General features: G+C 44.9%; 1 protein-coding gene across 1 annotated transcript in view; it reads left to right on the top strand.

The window, feature by feature from the left end:
• The window catches only part of slc25a14 (solute carrier family 25 member 14), a 148,180-nt gene that overhangs the window by 25,242 nt on the left and 98,633 nt on the right, over positions 1–24,305 (top strand). Inside the window, exon 5 of the mRNA XM_078211201.1 lies at positions 7,723–7,808. Within this exon, the coding sequence (XP_078067327.1) occupies positions 7,723–7,808 (86 nt within the window). The remainder of the gene's footprint in view (positions 1–7,722; positions 7,809–24,305) is intronic.

The following is a 24,305-nucleotide window of genomic DNA, read 5'->3' as shown; positions in this document are numbered from 1 at the left end:
GGTATTTACTGTTGAGAAAAGCATGGATGTTAGGGAACTTGGGGAAATAAATAGTGATGTCTTGAGGGGTGTACATATTACAGAGAAGGTGGTGCTGGAAGTCTTAAAGCGCATCAAGGTAGATAAATCCCCGGGACCTGATCAAGTGTATCCCAGGACATTGTGGGAGGCTAGGGAGGAAATTGCGGGTCCCCTAGCCGAGATATTTGAATCATCGACAGTCACAGGTGAGCTGCCTGAAGATTGGAGAGTGGCAAATGTTGTGCCTTTGTTTAAAAAGGGCTGCAGGGAAAAGCCTGGGAACTACAGGCCAGTGAGCCTCACATCTGTGGTGGGTAAATTGTTGGAAGGTATTTTGAGAGACAGGCATTTAGAGACGCAAGGACTGATTAGGGACAGTCAGCATGGCTTTGTGAGTGGAAAATCATGTCTCACAAATTTGATAGAACGTAAGAACATAAGAACAGGAGTAGGCCATCTAGCCCCTTGAGCCTGCCCTGCCATTCAATAAGATCATGGCTGATCTGAAGTGAATCAGTTCCACTTACCCGCCTGATCCCTATAACCCCTAATTCCCTTACCGATCAGGAATCCATCTATCCATGATTTAAACATATTCAACGAGATAGCGTCTATCAGTTCAGTGGGCAGAGAATTCCAGAGATTCACCACCCTCTGAGAGAAGAAGTTCCTCCTCAACTCTGTCCTAAACTGACCCCCCTTTATTTTCAGGCTGTGCCCTCCAGTTCTAGTTTCCTTTCTAAGTGGAAAGAATCTCTCCACCTCTACCCTATCCAGCCCCTTCATTATCTTATAGGTCTCTATAAGATCCTTCCTCAGCCTTCTAAATTCCAACGAGTACAAACCCAATCTGCTCAGTCTCTCCTCATAATCAACACCCCTCATCTCTGGTATCAACCTGGTGAACCTTCTCTGCACTCCCTCCAAGGCCAATATATCCTTCCGCAAATAAGGGGACCAATACTGCACACAGTATTCCAGCTGCGGCCTCACCAATGCCCTGTACAGATGCAGCAAGACATCTCTGCTTTTATATTCTATCCCCCTTGCGATATAGGCCAACATCCCATTTGCTGCCTTGATCACCTGTTGCACCTGCAGACTGGGTTTTTGCGTCTCATGCACCACGGCCCCCAGGTCCCTTTGCACAGTAGCGTGTTGTAATTTTTTCCCATTTAGATAATACAATTTGCTATTATTTCCTCCAAAATGAATAACCTTCCATTTGTCAACGTTATACTACATCTGCCAGATCCTCGCCCACTCACTCAGCCTGTCCGAATCTCTCTGCAGACCTTCTACGCCCTCCACACGATTCACTTTCCCACTTATCTTTGTGTCGTCTGCAAACTTTGTTACCCTACACTCAGTCCCCTCCTCCAGATCGTCTATATAAATGGTAAATAGTTGAGGCCCCAGTACCGATCCCTGCGGCACGCCACTAGTTACCATCTGCCAACCAGAAAAGCACCCATTTATTCCGACTCTCTGCTTCCTGTTGGATAGCCAATCCCCAATCCACGCTAACACCCTACCCCCAACTCCGTGTGACCCAATCTTCTTCAGCAACCTTTTGTGAGGCACCTTATCAAATGCCTTTTGGAAATCCAAAAACACCGCATCCACCGGTTCCCCTCCGTCAACTGCACTAGTCACATCTTCATAAAAATTCAACAAGTTCGTCAAGCACGACTTTCCCCTCATGAATTCATGCTGCGTCTGCTTAATCGAACCATTCTTATCCAGATGGCCTGCTATTTCTTCTTTAATGATGGATTCCAGCATTTTCCCAACTACAGACGTTAAGCAAACCGGCCTGTAGTTACCCGCCTTTTGTCTATTTCCTTTTTTAAACAGCGGCGTAACATTAGCCGTTTTCCAATCCGCCGGCACTACCCCAGAATCCAATGAATTTTGATAAATAACCACTAACGCATCCGCTATTACCTCTGACATTTCTTTCTGTACCCTGGGATGCATTCCATCCGGGCCCGGGGACTTGTCCACCTTCAGTCCCGTTAGTCTACCAAGCACTACCTCCCTGGTAACATTAATTGTATTGAGAACCTCTCCTCCTACCAACCCTCTTATCGTTAATATTCGGTAAACTATTTGTGTCTTCCACCGTGAAGACCGACACAAAAAACTTATTTAAAGTTTCGGCCATTTCCTCATTTCCCACTATTAAACCCCCCCCTCACATCCTCCAAGGGTCCAACATTCACTCTTGCCTATTCCTTTTTATATATTTGTAAAAGCTTTTACTATCATTTTTTATATTTAGAGCTAGCCTAGCTTCATAACCTATCTTTCCTTTCTTTATCCCTTTCTTAGTCGTTCTTTGTTGTTTCTTAAAGTTTTCCCAATCTTCCGATTCTCCACTATTTTTGGCCACTCTGTACGTATCGGTCTTTAATTTAATACTCTCCTTAATTTCCTTCGTTATCCACGGCTGGTTATCCCTTTTCTTACAGTCCTTCTTTATCACCGGAATATATTGTTGCTGAGTACTGAAAAGGATCTCCTTAAAAATCCTCCACTGTTCCTCAGCTGTCCTACCTACCAGTCTGCTCTCCCAGTCCACCTTAGCCAATTCAGCCCTCATCCAATCGTACTTCCCTCTGTTCAAACAGAGAACACTGGTATGGGACCCTACTTTCTCCTCTTCCATTTGTATCAGAAATTCGACCACATTGTGATCACTTGACCCAAGAGGTCCTTCACAAGAACATCCTTAATTCTACCTACCTCGTTACACATTACCAGATCGAAGATAACCCATTCCCTCGTCGGTTCTGTAACATACTGTTCAAGGTAACTATCCCGACAGCATTCTAAGAACTCTTCCGCCATCCCACCCCTTCCAACTTGAGCCAGCCAATCAATATGGAGGTTGAAGCCCCCCATTATTATTGCTGTTCCGTTTTTGCACGCATCCATTATTTGCTTGTTTATAGCCCTCCCCACCTCAACATTATTATTTGGGGGCCTATAGACCACGCCTACTAGTGTCTTTCTTCCCCTACTATTCCTTATCTCTACCCATAACGATTCCACGTTTTGTTCCTTGGAGCCTATGTCATCCCTCACTCCTACCCTGATTTTATTAACAGAGCCACCCCACCACCTTTTCCTTCCTGTCTATTCTTCCTAAATGCCTGATACCCCTGGATACTCATCTCCCAGTCCTGGTCTCCCTGCAGCCACGTTTCTGTAGTGGCCACTGGATCATACCCATTTGTGCTGATTTGCACCATCAACTCATTAACTTTGTTCCGAATGCTTCGTGCATTCAGGCAAAGTGTCTTTATTCCAGCTTTTATCTGGACCCGATTTGATGAAACTCTATCAACCTCTTCCTCGTCCTCTATTCCTTTAACTACTTGAATGCCCTCATTCACTTGCACTCGCTCCCTCTCCTCTACCATTGATTTCGTAATTCCTCTTACCTCTGCACCCTCCCCCCCCATAAATTAGTTTAAAGCCCTATCTACAGCCCTAGTGATACGATTCACTAGGACTCTGGTCCCAGCACGGTTCAAACGGAGACCATCCCATCTATACAGGTCCCATCTGCCCAAATACTGGTGCCAATGCCCCATGAATTCGAACCCATTCCTCCCACACCAATCCTTGAGCCACGCATTCGTCTCCTTAATCCTATTAACCCTGCGCCAATTCGCGCGTGGCTCAGGTAGTAATCCAGAGATTACCACCTTGTTGGTTCTGCTTTTTAATTTGTTCCCTAGCTCTTCGTACTCCCTCTGCAGATCCTTAGTTCCTGTTTTGTCTATGTCATTGGCACCTACATGGACCACGACAACTGGATTTTCACCCTCCCACTCCAGATTCCTCTGCAGCCCAGATGATACATCCTGGACCCGAGCACCAGGCAGGCAACACAACCTACGGTATTGTTTCTCCTGGTCACAGGGAACAGTGTCTATGCCCTTAACTACACTATCCCCAATTACTACTACATTTCTCTTTGATTTCTCCGTTGCAGCTGCACCCTGGTACTGCTGACAGTTTGCTCGTCCTTCTCGCAGTCATTTTTCCCATCTACACTGGTGGCAAGAACCTCAAATCTGTTGCAAAGATTTAAGGGCTGAGGTTCTTGGGACTTTACCTCCCGCAAACTACTTCCCTTCTTCCCCCCACTGCCCGCCTTCTTCCCCCCACTGCCCGGCTCACCCGCAGCCACTCCCTGTTGTCCTTGACCCCCAGCTAAGTTAGTCAGTCTAAGGGGCGTGACTTTCTCTTTATACACATTATCCAGATAGTTCTCCCCTTCCCTGATAAGCCTCAGTGTCTGTAGCTCTGAGTCCAGTTCATCTACCTTGAGCTGGAGATCCTCCAGCAACCAGCACTTACTGCAGACATGGTCCCTGGGGTCCACCTTGGGGTCCACTTGCTCTCACATCATGCAGAAACAGCACATTACATATCCCTCCATACCAATTTACCTTGTATAAGTTGGTGTAATTTAAGAGTGAAACCCTGCTCTGCATGTCCTTGCCAAAGCCCTTACAGTTCACACTCTACTCCCTGCTCACTCCGCTGCCCGTTCAAAAGTGCAGCCTACTTTTAAACCCTCCAAAAACCTTCCCAGGCTTCTCCTGGGCCTACTTCCTGTTTTGGAAAAAAAACCCTCCGATTTTTAACACAAATTTAACTGAAAAATTAATAAATAAATCAAATGCAGAAACACACTCCCTTACCCTCAGCCTTCTCCTGTGGAACAATGATAGAGTTTTTTGAAGGGGTAACCAAGAAGGTCGATGAGGGCAGTGCAGTTGATGTTGTCTACATGGACTTTAGCAAGGCTTTTGACAAGGTACCGCATGGTAGGTTGTTGCATAAGGTTAAATCTCACGGAATCCAGGGTGAGGTGTCTAAATGGATACAAAATTGGCTTCTTGACAGAATACGGAGCCTAATAACACCAGGTTAAAGTCCAACAAGTTTATTTGGCAGAAAACGCCACTCGCTTTCGGAGTGCTGCTCCTTCGTCAGGTGAGTGGAAGATCTGTTCATAAGGCAGATAATGCCAGCTTCTTGGCGGATGCCAGAGGGTGCTTATAGAGGGTTGTTTTTCAAACTGAAGGCCTGTGACCAGTGGTGTGCCTCAGGGATCAGTGCTGGGTCCACTGTTATTTGTCATTTATATTTATGATTTGGATGAGAATATACGAGGCATGGTTAGTAAGTTTGCAGATGACACTAAGATTGGTGGCATAGTGGACGGTGAAGAAAGTTATCTCCAATTGCAACGGGATCTTGATCAATTGGGCCAGTGGGCTGATGAATGGCAGATGGAGTTTAATTTAGACAAATGCGAGGTGATGCATTTTGGTAGATTGAACCAGGGCAGGACTTACTCAGTTAATGGTAGGGCATTGGGGAGAGTTACAAAACAAAGAGATCTAGGGTCACAGGTTCATAGCTCCTTGAAAGTGGAGTCACAGGTGGACAGAGTGGTGAAGAAGGCATTCGGCATGCTTGGTTTCATCGGTCAGGACATTGAATACAGGAGTTGGAATGTCTTGTTGAAGTTGTACAAGACATTGGTAAGGCCACACTTGGAATACTGTGTGCAATTCTGGTCACCCTATTATAGAAAGGATATTATTAAACTAGAAAGAGTGCAGAAAAGATTTACTAGGATGCTACCGGGACTTGATGGATTGAGTTATAAGGAGAGGCTGGATAGACTGGAACTTTTTTCTCTGGAGTGTAGGAGGCTGAGGGGTCATCTTATTGAGGTCTATAAAATAATAAGGGGCACAGCTAGATAGTCAATATCTTTTCCCAAAAGTAGGAGAATCTAAAACTAGAGGGCATAGGTTTAAGGTGAGAGGGGAGAGATTCAAAAGTGTCCAGGGCGGCATGGTAGCACAGTGGTTAGCACTGCTGCTTCACAGCTCCAGGGACCTGGGTTCGATTCCCGGCTTGGGTCACTGTCTGTGTGGAGTTTGCACATTCTCCTCGTGCCTGCGTGGGTTTCCTCCGGGTGCTCCGGTTTCCTCCCACAGTCCAAAGATGTGCGGGTTAGGTTGATTGGCCATGCATCCTAGTAAATCTTTTCTGCACTCTTTCTAGTTTAATAATATCCTTTCTATAATAGGGTGACCAGAATTGCACACAGTATTCCAAGTGTGGCCTTACCAATGTCTTGTACAACTTCAACAAGACACCAAGGTAGGTGGTGTTGTGGATAGTTTGGAGGGATGTCAGAAGTTGCAGCGAGACATAGATAGAATGCAAGACTGGGCGGAGAAGTGGCAGATGGACTTCAACCCGGATAAGTGTGTGGTGATCCATTTTGGCAGATCCAATGGGATGAAGCAGCAGTATAATATGAAGGGTACCATTCTTAGCAGTGTAGAGGATCAGAAGGACCTTGGGGTCCGGGTCCATAGGACTCTTAAATCGGCCTCGCAGGTGGAGGATGCGGTCAAGAAGGCGTATGGCGTACTGGCCTTCATTAATCGAGGGATTGAGTTTAGGAGTCGGGAGATAATGCTGCAGCTTTATAGGACCCTGGTTAGACCCCACTTGGAGTACTGCGCGCAGTTCTGGTCACCTCATTACAGGAAAGATGTTGAAGCCATTGAAAGGGTGCAGAGGAGATTTACAAGGATGTTGCCTGGATTGGGGGGCATGCCTTATGAGGATAGGTTGAGGGAGCTTGGTCTCTTCTCCCTGGAGAGACGAAGGATGAGAGGTGACCTGATAGAGGTTTACAAGATGTTGAGAGGTCTGGATAGGGTAGACTCTGAGGCTATTTCCAAGGGCTGAAATGGTTGCTACGAGAGGACACAGGTTTAAGGTGCTGGGGGGTAGGTACAGAGGAGATGTCAGGGGTAAGTTTTTCACTCAGAGGGTGGTGGGTGAGTGGAATCGGCTGACGTCGGTGGTGGTGGAGGCAAACTCGTTGGGGTCTTTTAAGAGACTTCTGGATGAGTACATGGGATTTAATGGGATTGAGGGCTATAGATAGGCCTAGAGGTGGGGATGTGATCGGCGCAACCTGTGGGCCGAAGGGCCTGTTTGTGCTGTGGCTTTCTATGTTCTAAAATTGCCCCTTAGTGTCCTGGGATGCGTAGATTAGAGGGATTAGCGGGTAAAATATGTAGGGATATGGGGGTAGGGCCTGGGTGGGCTTGTGGTCGGTGCAGACTCGATGGGCCGAATGGCCTCTCTCTGTACTGTAGGGTTTCTATGATTTCTATGAGAGGGGCAATTTTTTCACAGAGGGTGGTGAATGTCTGGAACAAGCTGCCAGAGGTAGTAGTAGAGGCGGGTACAATTTTGTCTTTTAAAAAGCATTTAGATAGTTACATGGGTATGATGGGTATAGAGGGATATGGGCAAAATGCGGGCAATTGGGATTAGTTTAGGGGTTTTTTAAAAAAAAGGACGGCATGGACAAGTTAGGCCGAAGGGCTGTTTGCATGCTGTAAACCTCTATGACTCTATGGCAACAACAACTGCTAAAATTAAAATATGCACCAGATTGAGGCTTGCGAATGTAACCCTAAACTGGGCATTGGCTTTCACTGTGCTGGTGCTGTGGAGAAGAAACTTTGGTGCCTTTTAATACTTGTCCTCTTAATTTGTTTTAAGTGTTAACATTATTTTTGGTTACTGTGCCCTTGACTTGCCTTTCCACTAAAGTGAATTATTTTCAATTTACAGATGAAACGCTCCTTGTAAATGTTCTGTGTGGGATTCTTGCTGGAGTAGTTTCATCTTCGATTGCCAACCCTACAGATGTTCTGAAGGTACATGGAATGACTGTCCGAAGTATAGTACACTTCTTTTAACACATGCATGTAGGAAGTCGCATTCAGTCCACAGCTTGAGCTGTGTGCTAATGGAAACCAGGAATGAGTTTCTGCACAAACAGAAAATTCAGGGAATCCCATCCATCACACGGCAGTTTCAATTTACATCTTGGGCCCATGCATGTTCCCAACAATAAGAAATTGCATTTGTATGTATTGTTTTAATGAAAGAAAATATCCAAGGACACTTAATATACTGTTAAATTTAATTTGATACAAGAACTAAGCAAAGAGACAATAAAACAAGTGAATAGTAGCTGTATATCACAGCGAGGTTTAAACCTATGTTTTAAAGGAGGAAGAAATGGTTGAGTAGGATAAGGTTTCTGGAGAGAATTCAATTTTAAGGCCTGGGTAGTTGAAGGCGAGACCACTAATATTGAAGCGATGAACATGGACCTGTGAAGGAGGACACAATTGGAAGCTTACAGTAATCTCGGTAGGTTGTAAAGGATGTTACAGAAATAGGGAGGTGACATGGTGAGAGAGGGATTTGAATTCACAGATGAGAATTTGAAAACTGAGGCATAGTTCAACAAGAACCAGTGTGGGTCAGCGAGCACGGGTGATGGATGACTCTGGCTTAGTGCAAGTTAACTTGTGGGAAGCAGAGTTTTGGGTGTGCTTAGGATTGCAGGAGGCAGAAGAAAAGAGGCCAGCCAGGAGACGACTGACATTGTTGAGTGTGGAAATATGAAAGTCATGGACAATCATTTCAGCAATGGATGAGCTGAGGTAGAGATGAAGATTGCAATATTACTGAAGTGAAAGTACGTGTTTTGGAGATAGAGAGGATATGGGATTGGAAGCTAAGATCAGGATCAAGTTACAAAATGTTTAGTTGAGCCTCGGTGCCCAAGAAGAGGGATGAAATGGGCGGTAATGCCTGAAGACATATGCTTTGATCATTGCAATACTTAGTTGGAGGAGATTTCTGCTTATCCAGTATTAGGTGTCAGGAAAGCAATCTGATATATTAGCGATAATGGAGGGATTGGGAGATCGTGCGGAGATAGAGCTGAATGTCACAGTGTTCATGCCGAACCTAATATGTTTCTGGATGATTTTGCATGGGGGTGTGTCATTGCTAAAGAAGTATCTCCTGGGGAGATATTGGAAGTAACAATCTGGAAAGTGGTAAGATAAGCCACAGCAGGTGATTCTCTTAACTTCAAGTGGACAAGAATGGAACCAGGCAAGTTCAATATTACCTAGGGGGAAGACAATGGAGAAGCTTTGGAAGGGGAGGATGGTGTTCAAGACTGCAGAAAGGTAAAAGAAAATGAGGAGGGACCGTTTCCCATGGCCACAGTCACATAGGGTGTTACTTGTTTACTATGGTAAGTGCCTGTTCAGTATTCTGGCCGAGGTGAAACCTGATTGCATGCATGAAAATGTAACATTCTGGGTAAAATGGGTAGATAGCAACACATTGAAGGACTCTTGAGAGGAAAGGAAGCTTGGAAATTGACCAAGAGCATGTAAGAATGAAGGTTTACAGTAAGCAATTGACCGGGAGTGTGTAAGGATAGAGTGACTGGGAGTATGCAAGGGTGGAGGTTTTACGGTTAGAGAGTGACTTAGAGTGTGTAAGACTGGAGGGATTAGTGTTAGAGAGTGACTGGGAGTGTGTAAGGATGGAGGGGTAAGGGTTAGAGAGTTACTGGGAGTGTGTAAGGATGGAGGTTTTAGGGCGAGAGAGTGAATAGGAGTGTGTAAGGCTGGAGGGGTTAGGATGAGGGGCCAATCCAGCTTCACCTCTGAATCCAGAATGGAGCGGCTGCTGATGGTATAAGTGGAGAAGTCTCAGCCTTTGCATTTGTCAAACAGGTTCAAGGTTCATGCATTCTATTTGGATGAAGTTGGTGGCTGAAGGGTGGAAGAGTAAATTGACTATGGCGTGTCGAAATCTCGACTTCCGAGTTTGACTTTAACACAAACACACTTGATAAAGTGAATTCTACATCTAAGTTGGTTAAACAAAAACCCTAGCAGAGTCTGCCAATCTTATAGTAGCCCAAAATGCGATTCAAGCAGGTGGAGTAAATAGGAATGCAGTTAGGGGACAGTATAGTCAGCGGATACAGTTCTCTGCAGCCAAGTGTTAGAGTCTAGATAGCTGTGTTGCCTTCGGAATATCTATTTGGGGCTGAAGAGGTACTCTCAGTGGGAGGGGGAGGATTCGGTGGTTATGGTCCACATAGGTACCAATATCATAAATAGAACTGAGGAGGAGGTTCTGTTGCAGGAGTATAAACAGTCAGGCTAAATTGAAAAGCAAAAGGTACTAATCTCAGATTATTACACACATTAACAGTAAGATTGGTGGCATAGTGGACAGTGAAGAAAGTTATCTCCAGTTGCAATGGGATCTTGATCAATTGGGCCAGTGGGCTGACGAATGGCAGATGGAGTTCAATTTAGACAAATGCGAGGTGATGCATTTTGGTAGATTGAACCAGGGCAGGACTTACTCAGTTAATGGTAGGGCATCGGGGAGAGTTACAGAACAAAGAGATCTAGGGGTACATGTTCATAGCTCCTTGAAGGTGGACTCACAGGTGGACAGAGTGGTGAAGAAGGCATTCGGCATGCTTGGTTTCATCGGTCAGAACATTGAATACAGGAGTTGGAATGTCTTGTTGAAGTTGTACAAGACATTGGTAGGCCACACTTGGAATACTGTGTGCAATTCTGGTCACCCTATTATAGAAAGGATATTATTAAACTAGAAAGAGTGCAGAAACGATTTACTCGGATGCTACCAGGACTTGATGGATTGAGTTATAAAGAGAGGTTGGATAGACTGGGACTTTTTTCTCTGGAGCGTAGGAGGCTGAGAGGTGATCTTATAGAGGTCTATAAAATAATGAGGGGCATAGATCAGAAAGATAGTCATTATCTTTTCCCAAAGGTAGGGGAGTCTAAAACTAGAGGGCGTAGCTTTAAGGAGAGATACAAAAGTGTCCAGAGGGGCAATTGTTTCACACAGAGGGTGGTGAGTGTCTGGAACAAGCTGCCAAAGGTAGTAGAAGAGGCGGGTACAATTTTGTCTTTTAAAAAGCATTTAGATTGTTACATGGGTACGATGGGTATAGAGGGATATGGGCCAAATGCGGGCAATTGGGATTAGCTTGGGGGTTTTTTTAAAAAAAACAGCGGCATGGACAAGTTGGGCCGAAGGGCCTGTTTCCATGCTGTAAACTTCTATGATTAACGCAAGATACTTAACTGACAGATTGTCTTTGTTTTACTTGCTAGCAAGGAGGGTAGTTTCTCGACACAATGGGTCAGAGACACCACTCCACTGGACAAAGAAAATCATCCTGGTTTATACAATTCTGCAGCTGTCAGTCAGTTGGACACAATCCATTCAAAAGTGTTATAAATGACATACTTTACATATTGATCCAAAAAAAATACTGAACCACCCTGATCGAGAGATCACGATACCTTGTGGGGTACCCCAATATATCAGCCCTAAGCCTGTCCTCTAGTCTCTTAGTAAGACATCAGGACTCTATTTTTGATAGCAGCCTCACAAAGCATCTTCACTAAAATAGTCTCACATGGGCATCCTTTAATTGATAAAGGGGGGCCTACAAAAGCCATTAGTATTTTATAATCTTGTCAGTGAATCTCTAAAGGATGTGGTCAACTCAACTTGCCTTCAGGATTTTCCCCGATTATAGCCCTGTAAAGTTTTGCTTATTGCCAACATAAGTAATATATACATGTGTTTCATTATCAATTCAATGACTGAGCTTTTTATCGCTACCTACAATTTCAAGGGGTATCATTATGTTACCATTAATTCTTGTCAGTTCCCACTAAGTCCCAACCATAACTTTTTCGTTAGCTCAGGCATTAATATCTTTCTGACTCTGTTTTGATTAGAAACTGAAGGCAGCTTCATTAAAACTCTCTCTTGTATCAGTTGTTTCTGGTGAGGCAATTAAGTCTCCTTTATGGCCTTGTGATTCCAACAGTTGGGTGCTTTAAAGGAATGTATCTAACATATGTTTGGTATCAAAGGGCACCGAAACTGTGCATCTAAGTTTTTTTGTTTAACTTCATAGAAGATATATTTATATTTATGGTCTAATTAAAGGTATTACACGTACCTTTAAAACTACAAAGTATTTAAAACACCTCATTACAATTACTAACAAACTTGCTCCCCATTGATAAAGTGAATTCTGTATCTAAGTTGATTAAACAAAAACCCTAGCAGAGTCTGCCAATCTTATAGTAGCCCAAAATGCGATTCAAGCAGGTGGAGTAAATAGGAATGCAGTTAGGGGACAGTATAGTCAGAGGATACAGTTCTCTGCAGCCAAGTGTTAGAGTCCAGATAGCTGTGTTGCCTTCGGAATATCTATTTGGGGCTGAAGAGGTACTCTCAGTGGGAGAGGGAGGATCCAATGGTCATGGTCCACATTGGTACCAATATCATAAATAGAACTGAGGAGGAGGTTCTGTTGCAGGAATATAAACAGTCAGGCTAAATTGAAAAGCAAAAGGTACTAATCTGAGATTATTACTTGAGCCATGAACAGAGTCATTGAAATTAGAAGCAGGAGTAGGCTATTCGGCCCTTCAAGCGTGCTCCACCATTCATTTTAATCATGGCTGATCATCGAATTCAATACCCTAATCCCCTGCCCCCCCTCCCCATCCCATATCTCTTGATCCCTTTAGCCCCAAGAGCTATATCTAATTTGTTCTTGAAATCAGGCAATGTTTTGGCCTCAGCTACATTCTGTGGTAGTGAATTCCACATATTCACCAGCCCCTGGGTGAAGCAATTTCTCCTCGCCTTTTCTAAAAGGTTTACCCCTTATCCTCAACTATGACCTCTATTTCTGCACTCCATTGGGAACATTCTTTCTGAAAATATTTGTCTGAATACCCCACAGTTCATGTACTTTTTTGATTGTAAAGTTTGACCGACTTGATAATATAGTGGGCTAGGGAATAGTATTGTAAACCCAGGATTCGGATACTTGCTTGTTTGAGGTGGTTTGGTTAGGATTGTATGATCCGGTTCAATGACACTTACTGGATCGAGAGGACGGATTGCGGTGCTGAACCCAAAATAAAATTGGATATTTGAAATTAAAGAATTGGGCACTCTAAGTTAAACTACAGTCAGCTCCAGCAAATAGCATGCAGAAAATCGGACCTGGCAAAGTTTGAATATACAGAACTCAGACAGGCTGGCCTGTCTAACCCTGTTGGAATTTTATGAGTTTCTATGAGATCTCCTCACATTCTTCTAAACTCCAATGAATATCATCCCAACTGACTTAGTCGCTCCTCGTGTGACAGACCTACCATCCCAGCAATCAGCCCAGCAATCAGAACTGTCACAGTACTCCCTCTGTAGCAAGCTTCCTCAGATAAGGACACCAAAACTACTCATAGTACTCCAGGTGTGGCCTCACCAACGCCCTATACAATTGCAGAAAAACATTCCTATCCCTATACTCAAATCCTCTCACTGTGCAGGCCAACATACCATTTGCTTTCTTTACTGCCTGCTGTACCAGTACGCTTGTTTTCAGCGACTGATGCACAAGGACTCCAAGGTTTCGTTGAGTATTTACACCCATTCAAGTAATAATCTGTCTTCCTATTATTGCTACCAAAGTGGATAACCTCACGTTTATCGACGTTATACTGCATCTGCCATGCAGATGCCCACACACTCAGCCTGTCCAAATCATGCTGAAGTATCACTGCATCCTCCTCACAGCTTACCCTTCCACCCAACTTTGTATCGTTTGCAAATTTTGAGATAATACGTTCAGTTCCCTCTTCTAAATCATTAATATATAATGTGAACAGTTGGGGTCCTAGCACAGATCCTTGTGGAACCCCACTAGTCACTGATTGCCAATCAGAAAAAGGCCCATTTATGCAAATTCTTTTCTAACTATCTGCTAACCAGCTTTCTATCCATCTCAAGACATTACCTGTAATCCCATGTGAATCATAGAAACCCTACAGTACAGAGAGGCCATTCAGCCCATCGAGTCTGCACCGACCACAATCCCACCCAGGCCCTACCCCCATATCCCTACAGATTTACCCACTAATCCCTCTAACCTATGCATCTCAGGACACGAAGGGCAATTTTTAGCATGGCCAATCAACCTAACCCGCACATCTTTGGTCTGTGGGAGGAAACCGGAGCACCCGGAGGAAACCCACGCAGACACGAGGAGAATGTGCAAACTCCACACAGACAGTGACCCAAGCCGGGAATCGAACCCAGGTCCCTGGAGCTGTGAAGCAGCAGTGCTAACCACTGTGCTACCGTGCCGCCCTTTAACTTGGGCTTTAACTTTACATAGTAGTCTATTATGTGAAACCTTGTGGAAAGCCTTCTGAAAGTCTAAATAAACCACATTCACTGGTTCTCCTCTGTCAACTCCACTAGTTACAGCCTTAAAGAATTCCAATAGATTCGTCAAGCATGATTTTCCTTTTGTAAATCCATGCTAACTTTGTCTGATTAACTCCACTGCCTTCCAAATCCTTGATAATGGACTCGAGCAACTTCCCCAGTGCCGACATTAGGCTCACTAGTCTATAGTTCCCTGTTTTCTCGCTACCTCCTTTTTTGAATCGCGGGCTTACATTAGCGACCCTGCAATCTGTCGGAACTATTCCAGAATCCAAATAATTTTGGGAAAAAAAACAACTAATGGATCTACTATTTCCAGGGCCACTTCCTTAAGTACTCTGGGATGAAGATTATCAGGCCCTGGAGATTTATCCACCTTCAATCCCATCAATTTCCCTAAAACCATTTCTCTACTAATGCTGATTTCCTTCAACTCCTCACTAAAACTCAGCACTTCTGGTACATTATTTATGTGTTCCTTTGTGAAGACTGAAGCAAAGTACAAATTTAATTCCTCAGCCATTTCTTTATTCCCTGTTATGAATTCTTCCATTTCTGACTGTTTTTGTTGATCTTTTTCTCTTTACATACCGATAGAAACTTTTGTAGTCAGTTTTTATGTTCCCCGCTATTCTATTTTTTCCTCCTTATAATCCCTTGGTCCTGTTTTGCTGAATTTTAAACTGCACCTAATCCTCAGGCCTACTGCTTTTTCTTGCCAATTTGTATGCTTCTTCCATTGTCATAATCATATAGCGCAGAATAGGCCCTTTGGCCCATCATAGAACATAGAACAGTACAGCACAGAACAGGCCCTTCGGCCCACGATGTTGTGCCAAGCTTTATCTGAAACCAAGATCAAGCTATCGCACTCCCGCTCATCCTGGTGTGCTCCATGTGCCTATCCAATAACCGCTTAAATGTTCCTAAAGTGTCTGACTCCACTATCACTGCAGGCAGTCCATTCCACACCCCAACCACTCTCTGCGTAAAGAACCTACCTCTGATATCCTTCCTATATCTCCCACCACGAACCCTATAGTTATGTCCCCTTGTAATAGCTCCATCCACCCGAGGAAATAGTCTTTGAACGTTCACTCTATCCATCCCCTTCATCGTTTTATAAACCTCTATTAAGTCTCCCCTCAGCCTCCTCCGCTCCAGAGAGAACAGCCCTAGCTCCCTCAACCTTTCCTCATAAGACCTACCCTCCAAACCAGGCAGCATCCTGGTAAATCTCCTCTGCACTCTTTCCAGCGCTTGCACATCCTTCTTATAGTGAGGTGACCAGAACTGCACACAATATTCCAAATGTGGTCTCACCAAGGTCCTGTACAGTTGCAGCATAACCCCATGGCTCTTAAACTCCAACCCCCTGTTAATAAAAGCTAACACACTATAGGCCTTCTTCACGGCTCTATCCACTTGAGTGGCAACCTTTTAGAGATCTGTGGATATGGACCCCAAGATCTCTCTGTTCCTCCACAGTCTTCAGAACCCTGCCGTTGACCCTGTAATCCACATTTAAATTAGTCCTACCAAAATGAATCACCTCATATTTATCAGGATTAAACTCCATTTACCATTTTTCAGCCCAGCTTTGCATCCTATCTATGTCTCTTTGCAGCCTACAACAGCCCTCCACCTCATCCACTACTCCACCAATCTTGGTGTCATCAGCAAATTTACTGATCCACCCTTCAGCCCCCTCCTCTAAGTCATTAATAAAAATCACAAAGAGCAGAGGACCAAGCACTGATCCCTGTGGCACTCCGCTAGCAACCTGCCTCCAATCCGAAAAGTTTCCATCCACCACCACCCTCTGTCTTCGATCAGACAGCCAGTTACCTATCCAATCGGCCAACTTTCCCTCTATCCCACACCTCCTCACTTTCATCATAAGCCGACCATGGGGGACCTTATCAAATGCCTTCTAAAATCCATGTATATGACATCAACTGCCCTACCGTCATCAACACACTTAGTTGAAGTAAGACTAACCGGTCTATAATTACCAGGGTCATTTCTATTCCCTTTTTTAAACAGAGGAACAACATTCACCATTCTCCAGTCCTCTGGCACCATCCCCGTGGACAGCGAGGACCCAAAGATCAAAGCCAAAGGCTCTGCAATCTCATCCCTTGCCTCCCAAAGAATCCTAGGATATATTTCATCAGGCCCAGGGGACTTATCGACCTTCAGTTTATTCAAAACTGCCAGGACATCCTCCCTCCGAACATCTATTTCCTCCACCCTATTAGCCTGTAACATCCTCTCTTCCTCAAAAACATGGCCCCTCTCCTTGGTGAACACTGAAGAAAAGTATTCATTCATCACCTCGCCTATCTCTACTGACTCCATACACAAGTTCCCACCACTGTCCTTGACCGGCCCTAACCTCATCCCGGTCATTCTTTTATTCCTCACAAAAGAGTAAAAAGCCTTGGAGTTTTCCTTGATCCGACCCGCCAAGGACTTCATGTCCCCTCCTAGCTCTCCTAAGCCCCTTTTTCAGCTCGTTCTTTGCTCACTTGTAACCCTCAATCGAGCCATCTGAACCTTGTTTCCTCATCCCTACATAAGCTTCCCTCTTCCTTTTCACAAGACATTCCACCTCTTTCGTGAACCATGGTTCCCTCACTCGGCCATTTCCTCCCTGCCTGACAGGGACATACCTATCAAGGACACCCAGTATTTGTTCCTTGAAAAAGTTCCACTTTTCATTAGTGCCTTTCCCTGACAGTTTCTGTTCCCATCTTATGCCCCCTAATTCTTGCCTAATCGCATCATAATGACCTCTCCCCCAATTGTAAACCTTGCCCTGCCGTACAGCCCTATCCCTCTCCATTGCAATAACAAAAGACACCGAATTGTGGTCACTATCTCCAAAGTGCTCTCCCACAACCAAATCTAATACTCGGCCCGGTTCATTTCCCAGTACCAAATCCAATGTGGCCTCACCTCTTGTCGGCCTATCCACATATTGTGTCAGGAAACCCTCCTGCACACGCTGCACAAAAACTGCCCCATCTGAACTATTTGACCTACAAAGGTTCTGATCAATATTTGGAAAGTTAAAGTTCCCCATGACAACTACCCTGTGACCCCCACACATATCCATAATCTGCTTAGCAATTTCTTCCTCCACATCTCTATTACTATTTGGGGGCCTATAGTAAACTCCTAAAAACGTGACCGCTCCTTTCCTATTTCTAACCTCAGCCCATATTACCTCAGTGTGCAGATCCCCCTCGAAGTGCCTTTCCGCAGCCGTTAAACTATCCTTGATTAATAATGCTACTCCTCCACCTCTTTTACCAGCTTCCCTACACTTACTGAAACATCTATACCCCGGAACGTCCAACAACCATTCCTGTCCTTGTTCTACCCACGTCTCCGTAATGGCCACAACATCGTAGTCCCAAGTACCAATCCACGCCCCACGTTCATCTACCTTGTTCCGGATGCTCCTTGCATTGAAGTAGACACACTTCAACCCACCTTCCTGTCTACCGGTACCCGCCCTTGACCCGGATACCTTCCCCAATACCTCACCACCCTCAACACTGACTTCTGGACTACAACTCCTTTTCCCACTCCCCTGACAAATTAGTTTAAACCCCCCTGAAGAGCCGGTGCTCCGGTTTCCTCCCACAGTCCAAAGATGTGCGGGTTAGGTTGATTGGCCATGCTAACATTGCCCCTAAGTCTCCTGGGATGTGTAGATTAGAGGGATTAGCGGGTAAAATATGTAGGGATATGGGGGTAGGGCCTGGGTGGAATTGTGGTCGGTGCAGACCCGATGGGCCGAATGGCCTCTTTCTGTACTGTAGGGTTTGTATGATTTCTATGATAAACATTAGTCCTTTAGAGGACGAGAAGGGGGATGCAATTACTGGAAATGAGAAAATGTCTGAGGCATTGTACAGGTATTTTGTGATGTGGAGATGCCGGCGTTGGACTGGGGTAAACACAGTAAGAAGTTTAACAACACCAGGTTGGACTTTAACCTGGTGTTGTTAAACTTCCTACAGGTATTTTGTGTCAGTCTTCACAGTGGAAGACACAAATAACATGCCAAAAATTGATGACAGGAAGGCTATGGCAGGTGAGAACCTAGAAACTATCATTATCACGAAAGAGGTCGTGTTGGGCAAGTTAATGGGGTTAAAGGTAGACAAGTCTCCTGGTCCTGATGGAATGCATCCCAGGATACTAAAAGAGATGGCGGGAGAAATAGCAAATGCACTCGTGGTAATTTACCAAAATTCGCTGGACTCTGGAGTGATTCCTGCAGATGGGAAAACAGCAAATGTGACGCCACTGTTTAAAAAAGGAGGTAGACAAAAGGCAGGTAACTATAGGCCGGTTAGCTTAACTTCTGTAGTAGGGAAAATGCTTGAATCCATCATCAAGGAAGAAATAGCGTGACATCTGGATATAAATTGTTCCATTGGTAAGACGCAGCATGGGTTCATGAAGGGCAGGTCATGTTTGACTAATTTGGTGGAATTCTTTGAGAACATTACATGTGCAGTGGACAATGGGGAACCTGTGGATGTGGTGTGTCAGGATTTCCAGAAGACATTTGACAAGATGCCGCACCAAAGACTGCTACATAAGATAAAGGTGCATGGTGTTACGGGTAATGTATTAGCATGGATAGACGATTGGTTAACTAACAGAAAGCAAAGAGTGGGGGTAAATGAGAGTGGGGGTAAATGGGTATTTTTCTGGTTGGCGATCAGTGACTTGTGGTGTGCCTCAGGGATCAGTGTTGGGACTGCAATTGTTTATGATTTACATCGATGATTTGGAGTTGGGGACCAAGTGTCGTGTGTCAAAATTCGCAGATGACACTAAGATGGGTGGAAGAACAAAGTGTGCAGAGGACGCTGAAAGTCTGCAAAGGGATATAGATAACCTTAGTGAGTGGGCGAGGGTCTGGCAGATGGAGTACAATGTTGGTAAATGTGAGGTCATCCATTTTGGTAGGAATAACAACAAAATTGTCTATTGTTTAAATGGTAAAAAAATTGCAGCATGCTGCTGTGCAGAGGGACCTGGGTGTCCTTGTGCAGGCATCTCAAGGAGTTGGTTTGCAGATGCAGCAGGTAATTAAGAAGGCAAATGGAATTTTGTCCTTCATTGCTAGAGGGATGGAGTTTAAAAACAGCGAGATTATGTTGCAGCTGTATAAGGTGCTGGTGAGGCCACACCTGGAGTACTGAGTACAGTTTTGGTCTCCTTACTTGAGAAAGGATATACTGGCACTGGAGAGGGTGCAGAGGAGATTCACTCGGTTGATTCCGGAGTTGAGCATGTTGGCTTATGAGGAGAGACTGAGTAGACTAGGGTTGGATGCCTGTGACTAGTGATGGTCCGCAGGGCTCTGTATTGGGACCTCTGATGTTTGTGATTTTTATAAACGATCTGGAAGAAGGTGTAACTGGGGTAATCAGTAAGTTTGCGGACGACACAAAAATGGCTGGACTTGCAGATAGTGAGGAACATTGTCAGAGGCTACAGAAGGATAGATAGGCTGGAAATTTGGGCAAAGAAATGGCAGATGGAGTTCAATCCAGATAAATGCGAAGTGATGCATTTTTGTAGAACTAACGTAGGGGGGAGCTATACGATAAATGGCAGAACCATAAAGGGTGTAGATACGTAGAGGGACCTGGGTGTGCAAGTTCACAGATCCTTGAAGGTGATGTCACAGGTGAAGAAGGTAGTGAATAAGGCATATGGCATGCTTGCCTTCATAGGACGGGGCATAGAGTATAAAAGTTGGGTCTGATGTTGCAGTTGTATAGAACGTTGGTTCGGCTGCATTTGGAATACTGCACCCAGTTCTGGTCGCCACACTACCAGAAGGACGTGGAGGCTTTAGAGAGAGTGCAGAGGATGTTTAAGAGGATGTTGCCTGGTATGGAAGGGCTTAGTTATGAGGAGAGATTGGGTAAACTGGGGTTGTTCTCACTGGAAAGACGGAGGATGAGGGGTGACCTAATGGAGGTGTATAAAATTATGAAAGGCATAGATAGGGTGAACGGTGGGAAGCTTTTTCCCAGGTCAGTGGTGACGTTCACGAGGGGTCATAGGTTCAAGGTGAGTGGGGGGAGGTTTAACACGGATATCAGAAGGACCGTATTTTACACAGAGGGTGGTGGGGGCCTGGAATGCGCTGCCGGGCAAGGTGGTGGAGGCAGACACTGGGAATGTTTAAGACTTATCTAGATAGCCACATGAACGGAGTGAGAATGGAGGGATACAAAAGAATGGTCTAGTTGGGACCAGGGAGCGGCGCGGGCTTGGAGGGCCGAAGGGCTTGTTCCTGTGCTGTATTGTTCTTTGTTCTTTGACTGCGGCTATACTCATTGGAGTTCAGAAGAATGAGGGAGATCTTATAGAAACATAAGATTATGAAGGGAATATATAAGATAGAAGCAGGGAAGTTGTTTCCACTGGCGGTGAAACTAGAACTAGGGGGCATAGCCTCAAAATAAGGGGAAGCAGATTTCAGACTGAGTTGAGGCGGAACTTCTTCACACAAAGGGTTGTGAATCTGTGGAATTCCCTGCCCAGTGAAGCAGTTGAGGCTACCTCATTGAATGTTTTTAAGGAAAGGATAGGTAAATTTTTGAACAGTAAAGGAATTAAGGGTTATGGAGAGCAGGCGGGTAAGCGGAGCTGAGTCCACAAAAAGATCAGCCATGATCTAATTGAATGGCGGAGCAGGCTTGAGGGGCCAGATGGCCTACTCCTGCTCCTAGTTCTTATGTTCTTAATTGCATACTTTTCCAGTAGATAATCCCCCCTTAAGGCTGTTATTGTTGCTTAACCAAAATTGTGACCCCCAACCCCTCTTTATTTTGTTTCCTTTCTCATCCAGTCTGGAAATGTTGTCACCAGGAATATTGAGCTGCCATTTCTGTCCTTTAAACCACATTTCAGTAATAACTGGGATGCCCTGCTGTCAAATCCTGTCTGTACTCTATCCCTTCGACATTGATGCACAGTAGCACTGCGGACATCCAGGATGCGGGTGCGGGGGGCGTGGAGTTGGGGCAATATTGACCATAAGAAATCGGAACAGGAATAGGTCATTCAGCCCTTGAGTCTGCTCCGCTACTTAATAAGATTTTGGCTGGTCTAAGTTCACTTTCTTGCCTTATCTCCTTAACCCTGAATCCCCCACTGATTAAAAGTCTATTGATCTCAGCCTTGAAAATGTTCAAGGACTTTTTTGAAGGGGTAATCAAGAAGGTAGATGAGGGCAGTGCAGTTGATGTTGTCTACATGGACTTTAGCAAGGCCTTTGACAACCCCACGGTCAGCTATTGCAGAACATACGGACGCATGGGATTGCGGGTGATTTAGTAGTTTGGATCAGAAATTGGCTAGCTGTAAGAAGACATCCTGGAGTTCAGTTACTAGTGGTGTAGATCTGTTTTGGGGCCACTGCTGTTTGTCATTTTTATAAATGACCTGGATGAGGGCGTAGAAGGATGGGTTAGTAAATTTGCAGATGACACTAAAGTCGGTGGAGTTGTGGACAGTGCGGAAGGATGTTGCAGGTTACAGAGGGACATAGATAAGCTGCAGAGCTGGGCTGAGAGGTGGCAAATGGTGTTTTAATGCGGAAAAGTGTGAGATGATTCACTTTGGAAGGAGTAACAGGAATACAGAGTACTGGGCTAATGGTAAGATACTTGGTAGTGTGGATGAGCAGAGAGATCTCGGTGTCCATGTGCATCGATCCCTGAAAGTTGGCACCCAGGTTGAGAGGGTTGTTAAGAAGACATACGGTGTGTTAGCTTTTATTGGTAGAGGGATTGAGTTTTGGAGCCAGGAGGTCATGTTGCAGCTGTACAAACTCTGGTGCGGCCGCACTTGGAGTATTGCGTTCAGTTCTGGTCGCCGCATTATAGGAAGGATGTGGAAGCATTGGAAAGGGTGCAAAGGAGATTTACCAGGATGTTGCCTGGTATGGTGGGAAGGTCTTATGAGGAAAGGCTGAGTGCCTTGAGGCAGTTTTCGTTAGAGAGAAGAATTAAGAGGTGACTTAATCGAGACATACAAGATGATCAGAGGATTAGATAGGGTGGACAGTGAGAGCCTTTTTCCTCGGATGGTGATGGCTAGCACCAGGGGACATAGCTTAAAATTGAGGGGTGATAGATATAGGACAGATGTCAGAGATAGCTTCTTTACTCAGAGAGTAGTAAGGGCGTGGAATGCCCTGCCTGCAACAGTAGTGGACTCGCCAACATTAAGGGCATTTAAATGGTCATTGGATAAACATATGGATGATATTGGAATCGTGTAGGTTAGATGGGTTTTAGATTGGTTTCACAGGTCGGCGCAACATCGAGGGCCGAAGGGCCTGTACTGCGCTGTTATGTTCTATGTTTGACGAGGCATGATGAGCAGTAGAGGCATGATATGTTGTTGCATAAGGTTAAATCTCACCGGATACAGGGTGAGGTATCTAAATGGATACAAAATTGGCTTCTTGACACAAGCCAGAAGGTGGTTGTAGAGAATTGTTTTTCAAACAATTTTTCAAACAACAGAGAATTGGGTTTCCTCCGGGTGCTCCGGTTTCCTCCCACAGTCCAAAGCTGTGCGGGTTAGGTTGATTGGCCATGCTAATATTGCCCTTAGTGTCCTGGGATGGGTAGGTTATAGGGATTAGTGGGTAAAATATGTGGGGATATGGGGGTAGGGCCTGGGCGGGATCGTGGTCGGTGCAGACTCGATGGGCTGAATGGCCTCTTTCTGTGCTGTAGGGTTTCAAAGATTTCTAAGAAACTGGAGGCCTGTGACCAGCGGTGTGCCTCAGGGATCAGTGCTGGGTCCACTGTTATTTGTCATTTATATTAATGATTTGGATGAGAATATAGGAGGCATGGTTAGTAGATTTGCAGATGACGCTAAGATTGGTGGCATAGTGGACAGTGAAGAAAGTTATCTCCAATTGCAACGGGATCTTGATCAATTGGGCCAGTGAGCTGACGAATGGCAGATGGAGTTTAATTTAGACAAATGCGAAGTGATGCATTTTGGTAGATTGAGCCAAGGCAGGACTTACTCAGTTAATGGTAGGGCATTGGGGAGAGTTACAGAACAAAGAGATCCAGGGTACATGTTCATAGCTTCTTGAAAGTGGAGTCACAGGTGGACGGAGTGGTGAAGAAGGCATTCGGCATGCTTGGTTTCATCGGTCAGAACATTGAATACAGGAGTTGGAATGTCTTGTTGAAGTTGTACAAGACATTGGTAATGCCACACTTGGAATACTGTGTGCAATTCTGGTCACCCTATTATAGAAAGGATATTATTAAACTAGAAAGAGTGCAGAAAAGATTTACTAGAATGTTACTGGGACTTGATGGATTGAGTTATAAGGAGAGGCTGGATAGACTGGGACTTTTTTCTCTGGACTGTAGGAGGCTGAGGGGTGACCGTATAGAGGTCTATAAAATAATGAGGGGCATAGATCAGCTCGATAGTCAATATCTTTTCCCAAAAGTAGGGAGTCTAAAACTAGAGGGCATAGGTTTAAGGTGAGAGGGGAGAGATACAAAAGTGTCCAGAGGGGCAATTTTTTCACACACAGGGTAGTGAGTGTCTGCCACAAGCTGCCAGAGGTAGCAGTAGAGGCGGGTACAATTTTGTCTTTTAAAAAGCATTTAGATAGTTACATGGGTACGATGGGTATAGAGGGATATGGGCCAAATGCGGGCAATTGGGATTAGCTTCGGGGTTTTAAAAAAAAAGGGCGGCATGGACAAGTTGGGCCGAAGGGCCTGTTTCCATGCTGTAAACCTCTATGACTCAGTCTCCACAGCTTCCTGGGGTAAAGAATTCTAAAGAAATTCTTCCTCACATCTGAGTTAATTGAACACTCCCTTATTCTGCGACTATGCCCTCTGGTCCTGCACTCTCCCATAAGTGGAAACATTATACGAAATGTGGTCCCACTTGTTCCCTGTACAGTTGCATTGACACCTCTT

This window comes from Mustelus asterias, chromosome 4, assembly GCF_964213995.1.
Source record: "Mustelus asterias chromosome 4, sMusAst1.hap1.1, whole genome shotgun sequence".
In the NCBI taxonomy this organism is placed as follows: domain Eukaryota; kingdom Metazoa; phylum Chordata; class Chondrichthyes; order Carcharhiniformes; family Triakidae; genus Mustelus; species Mustelus asterias.
Note: the sequence above shows the minus strand (reverse complement) of the source record. Positions and strands in the feature narration are given on the sequence as shown.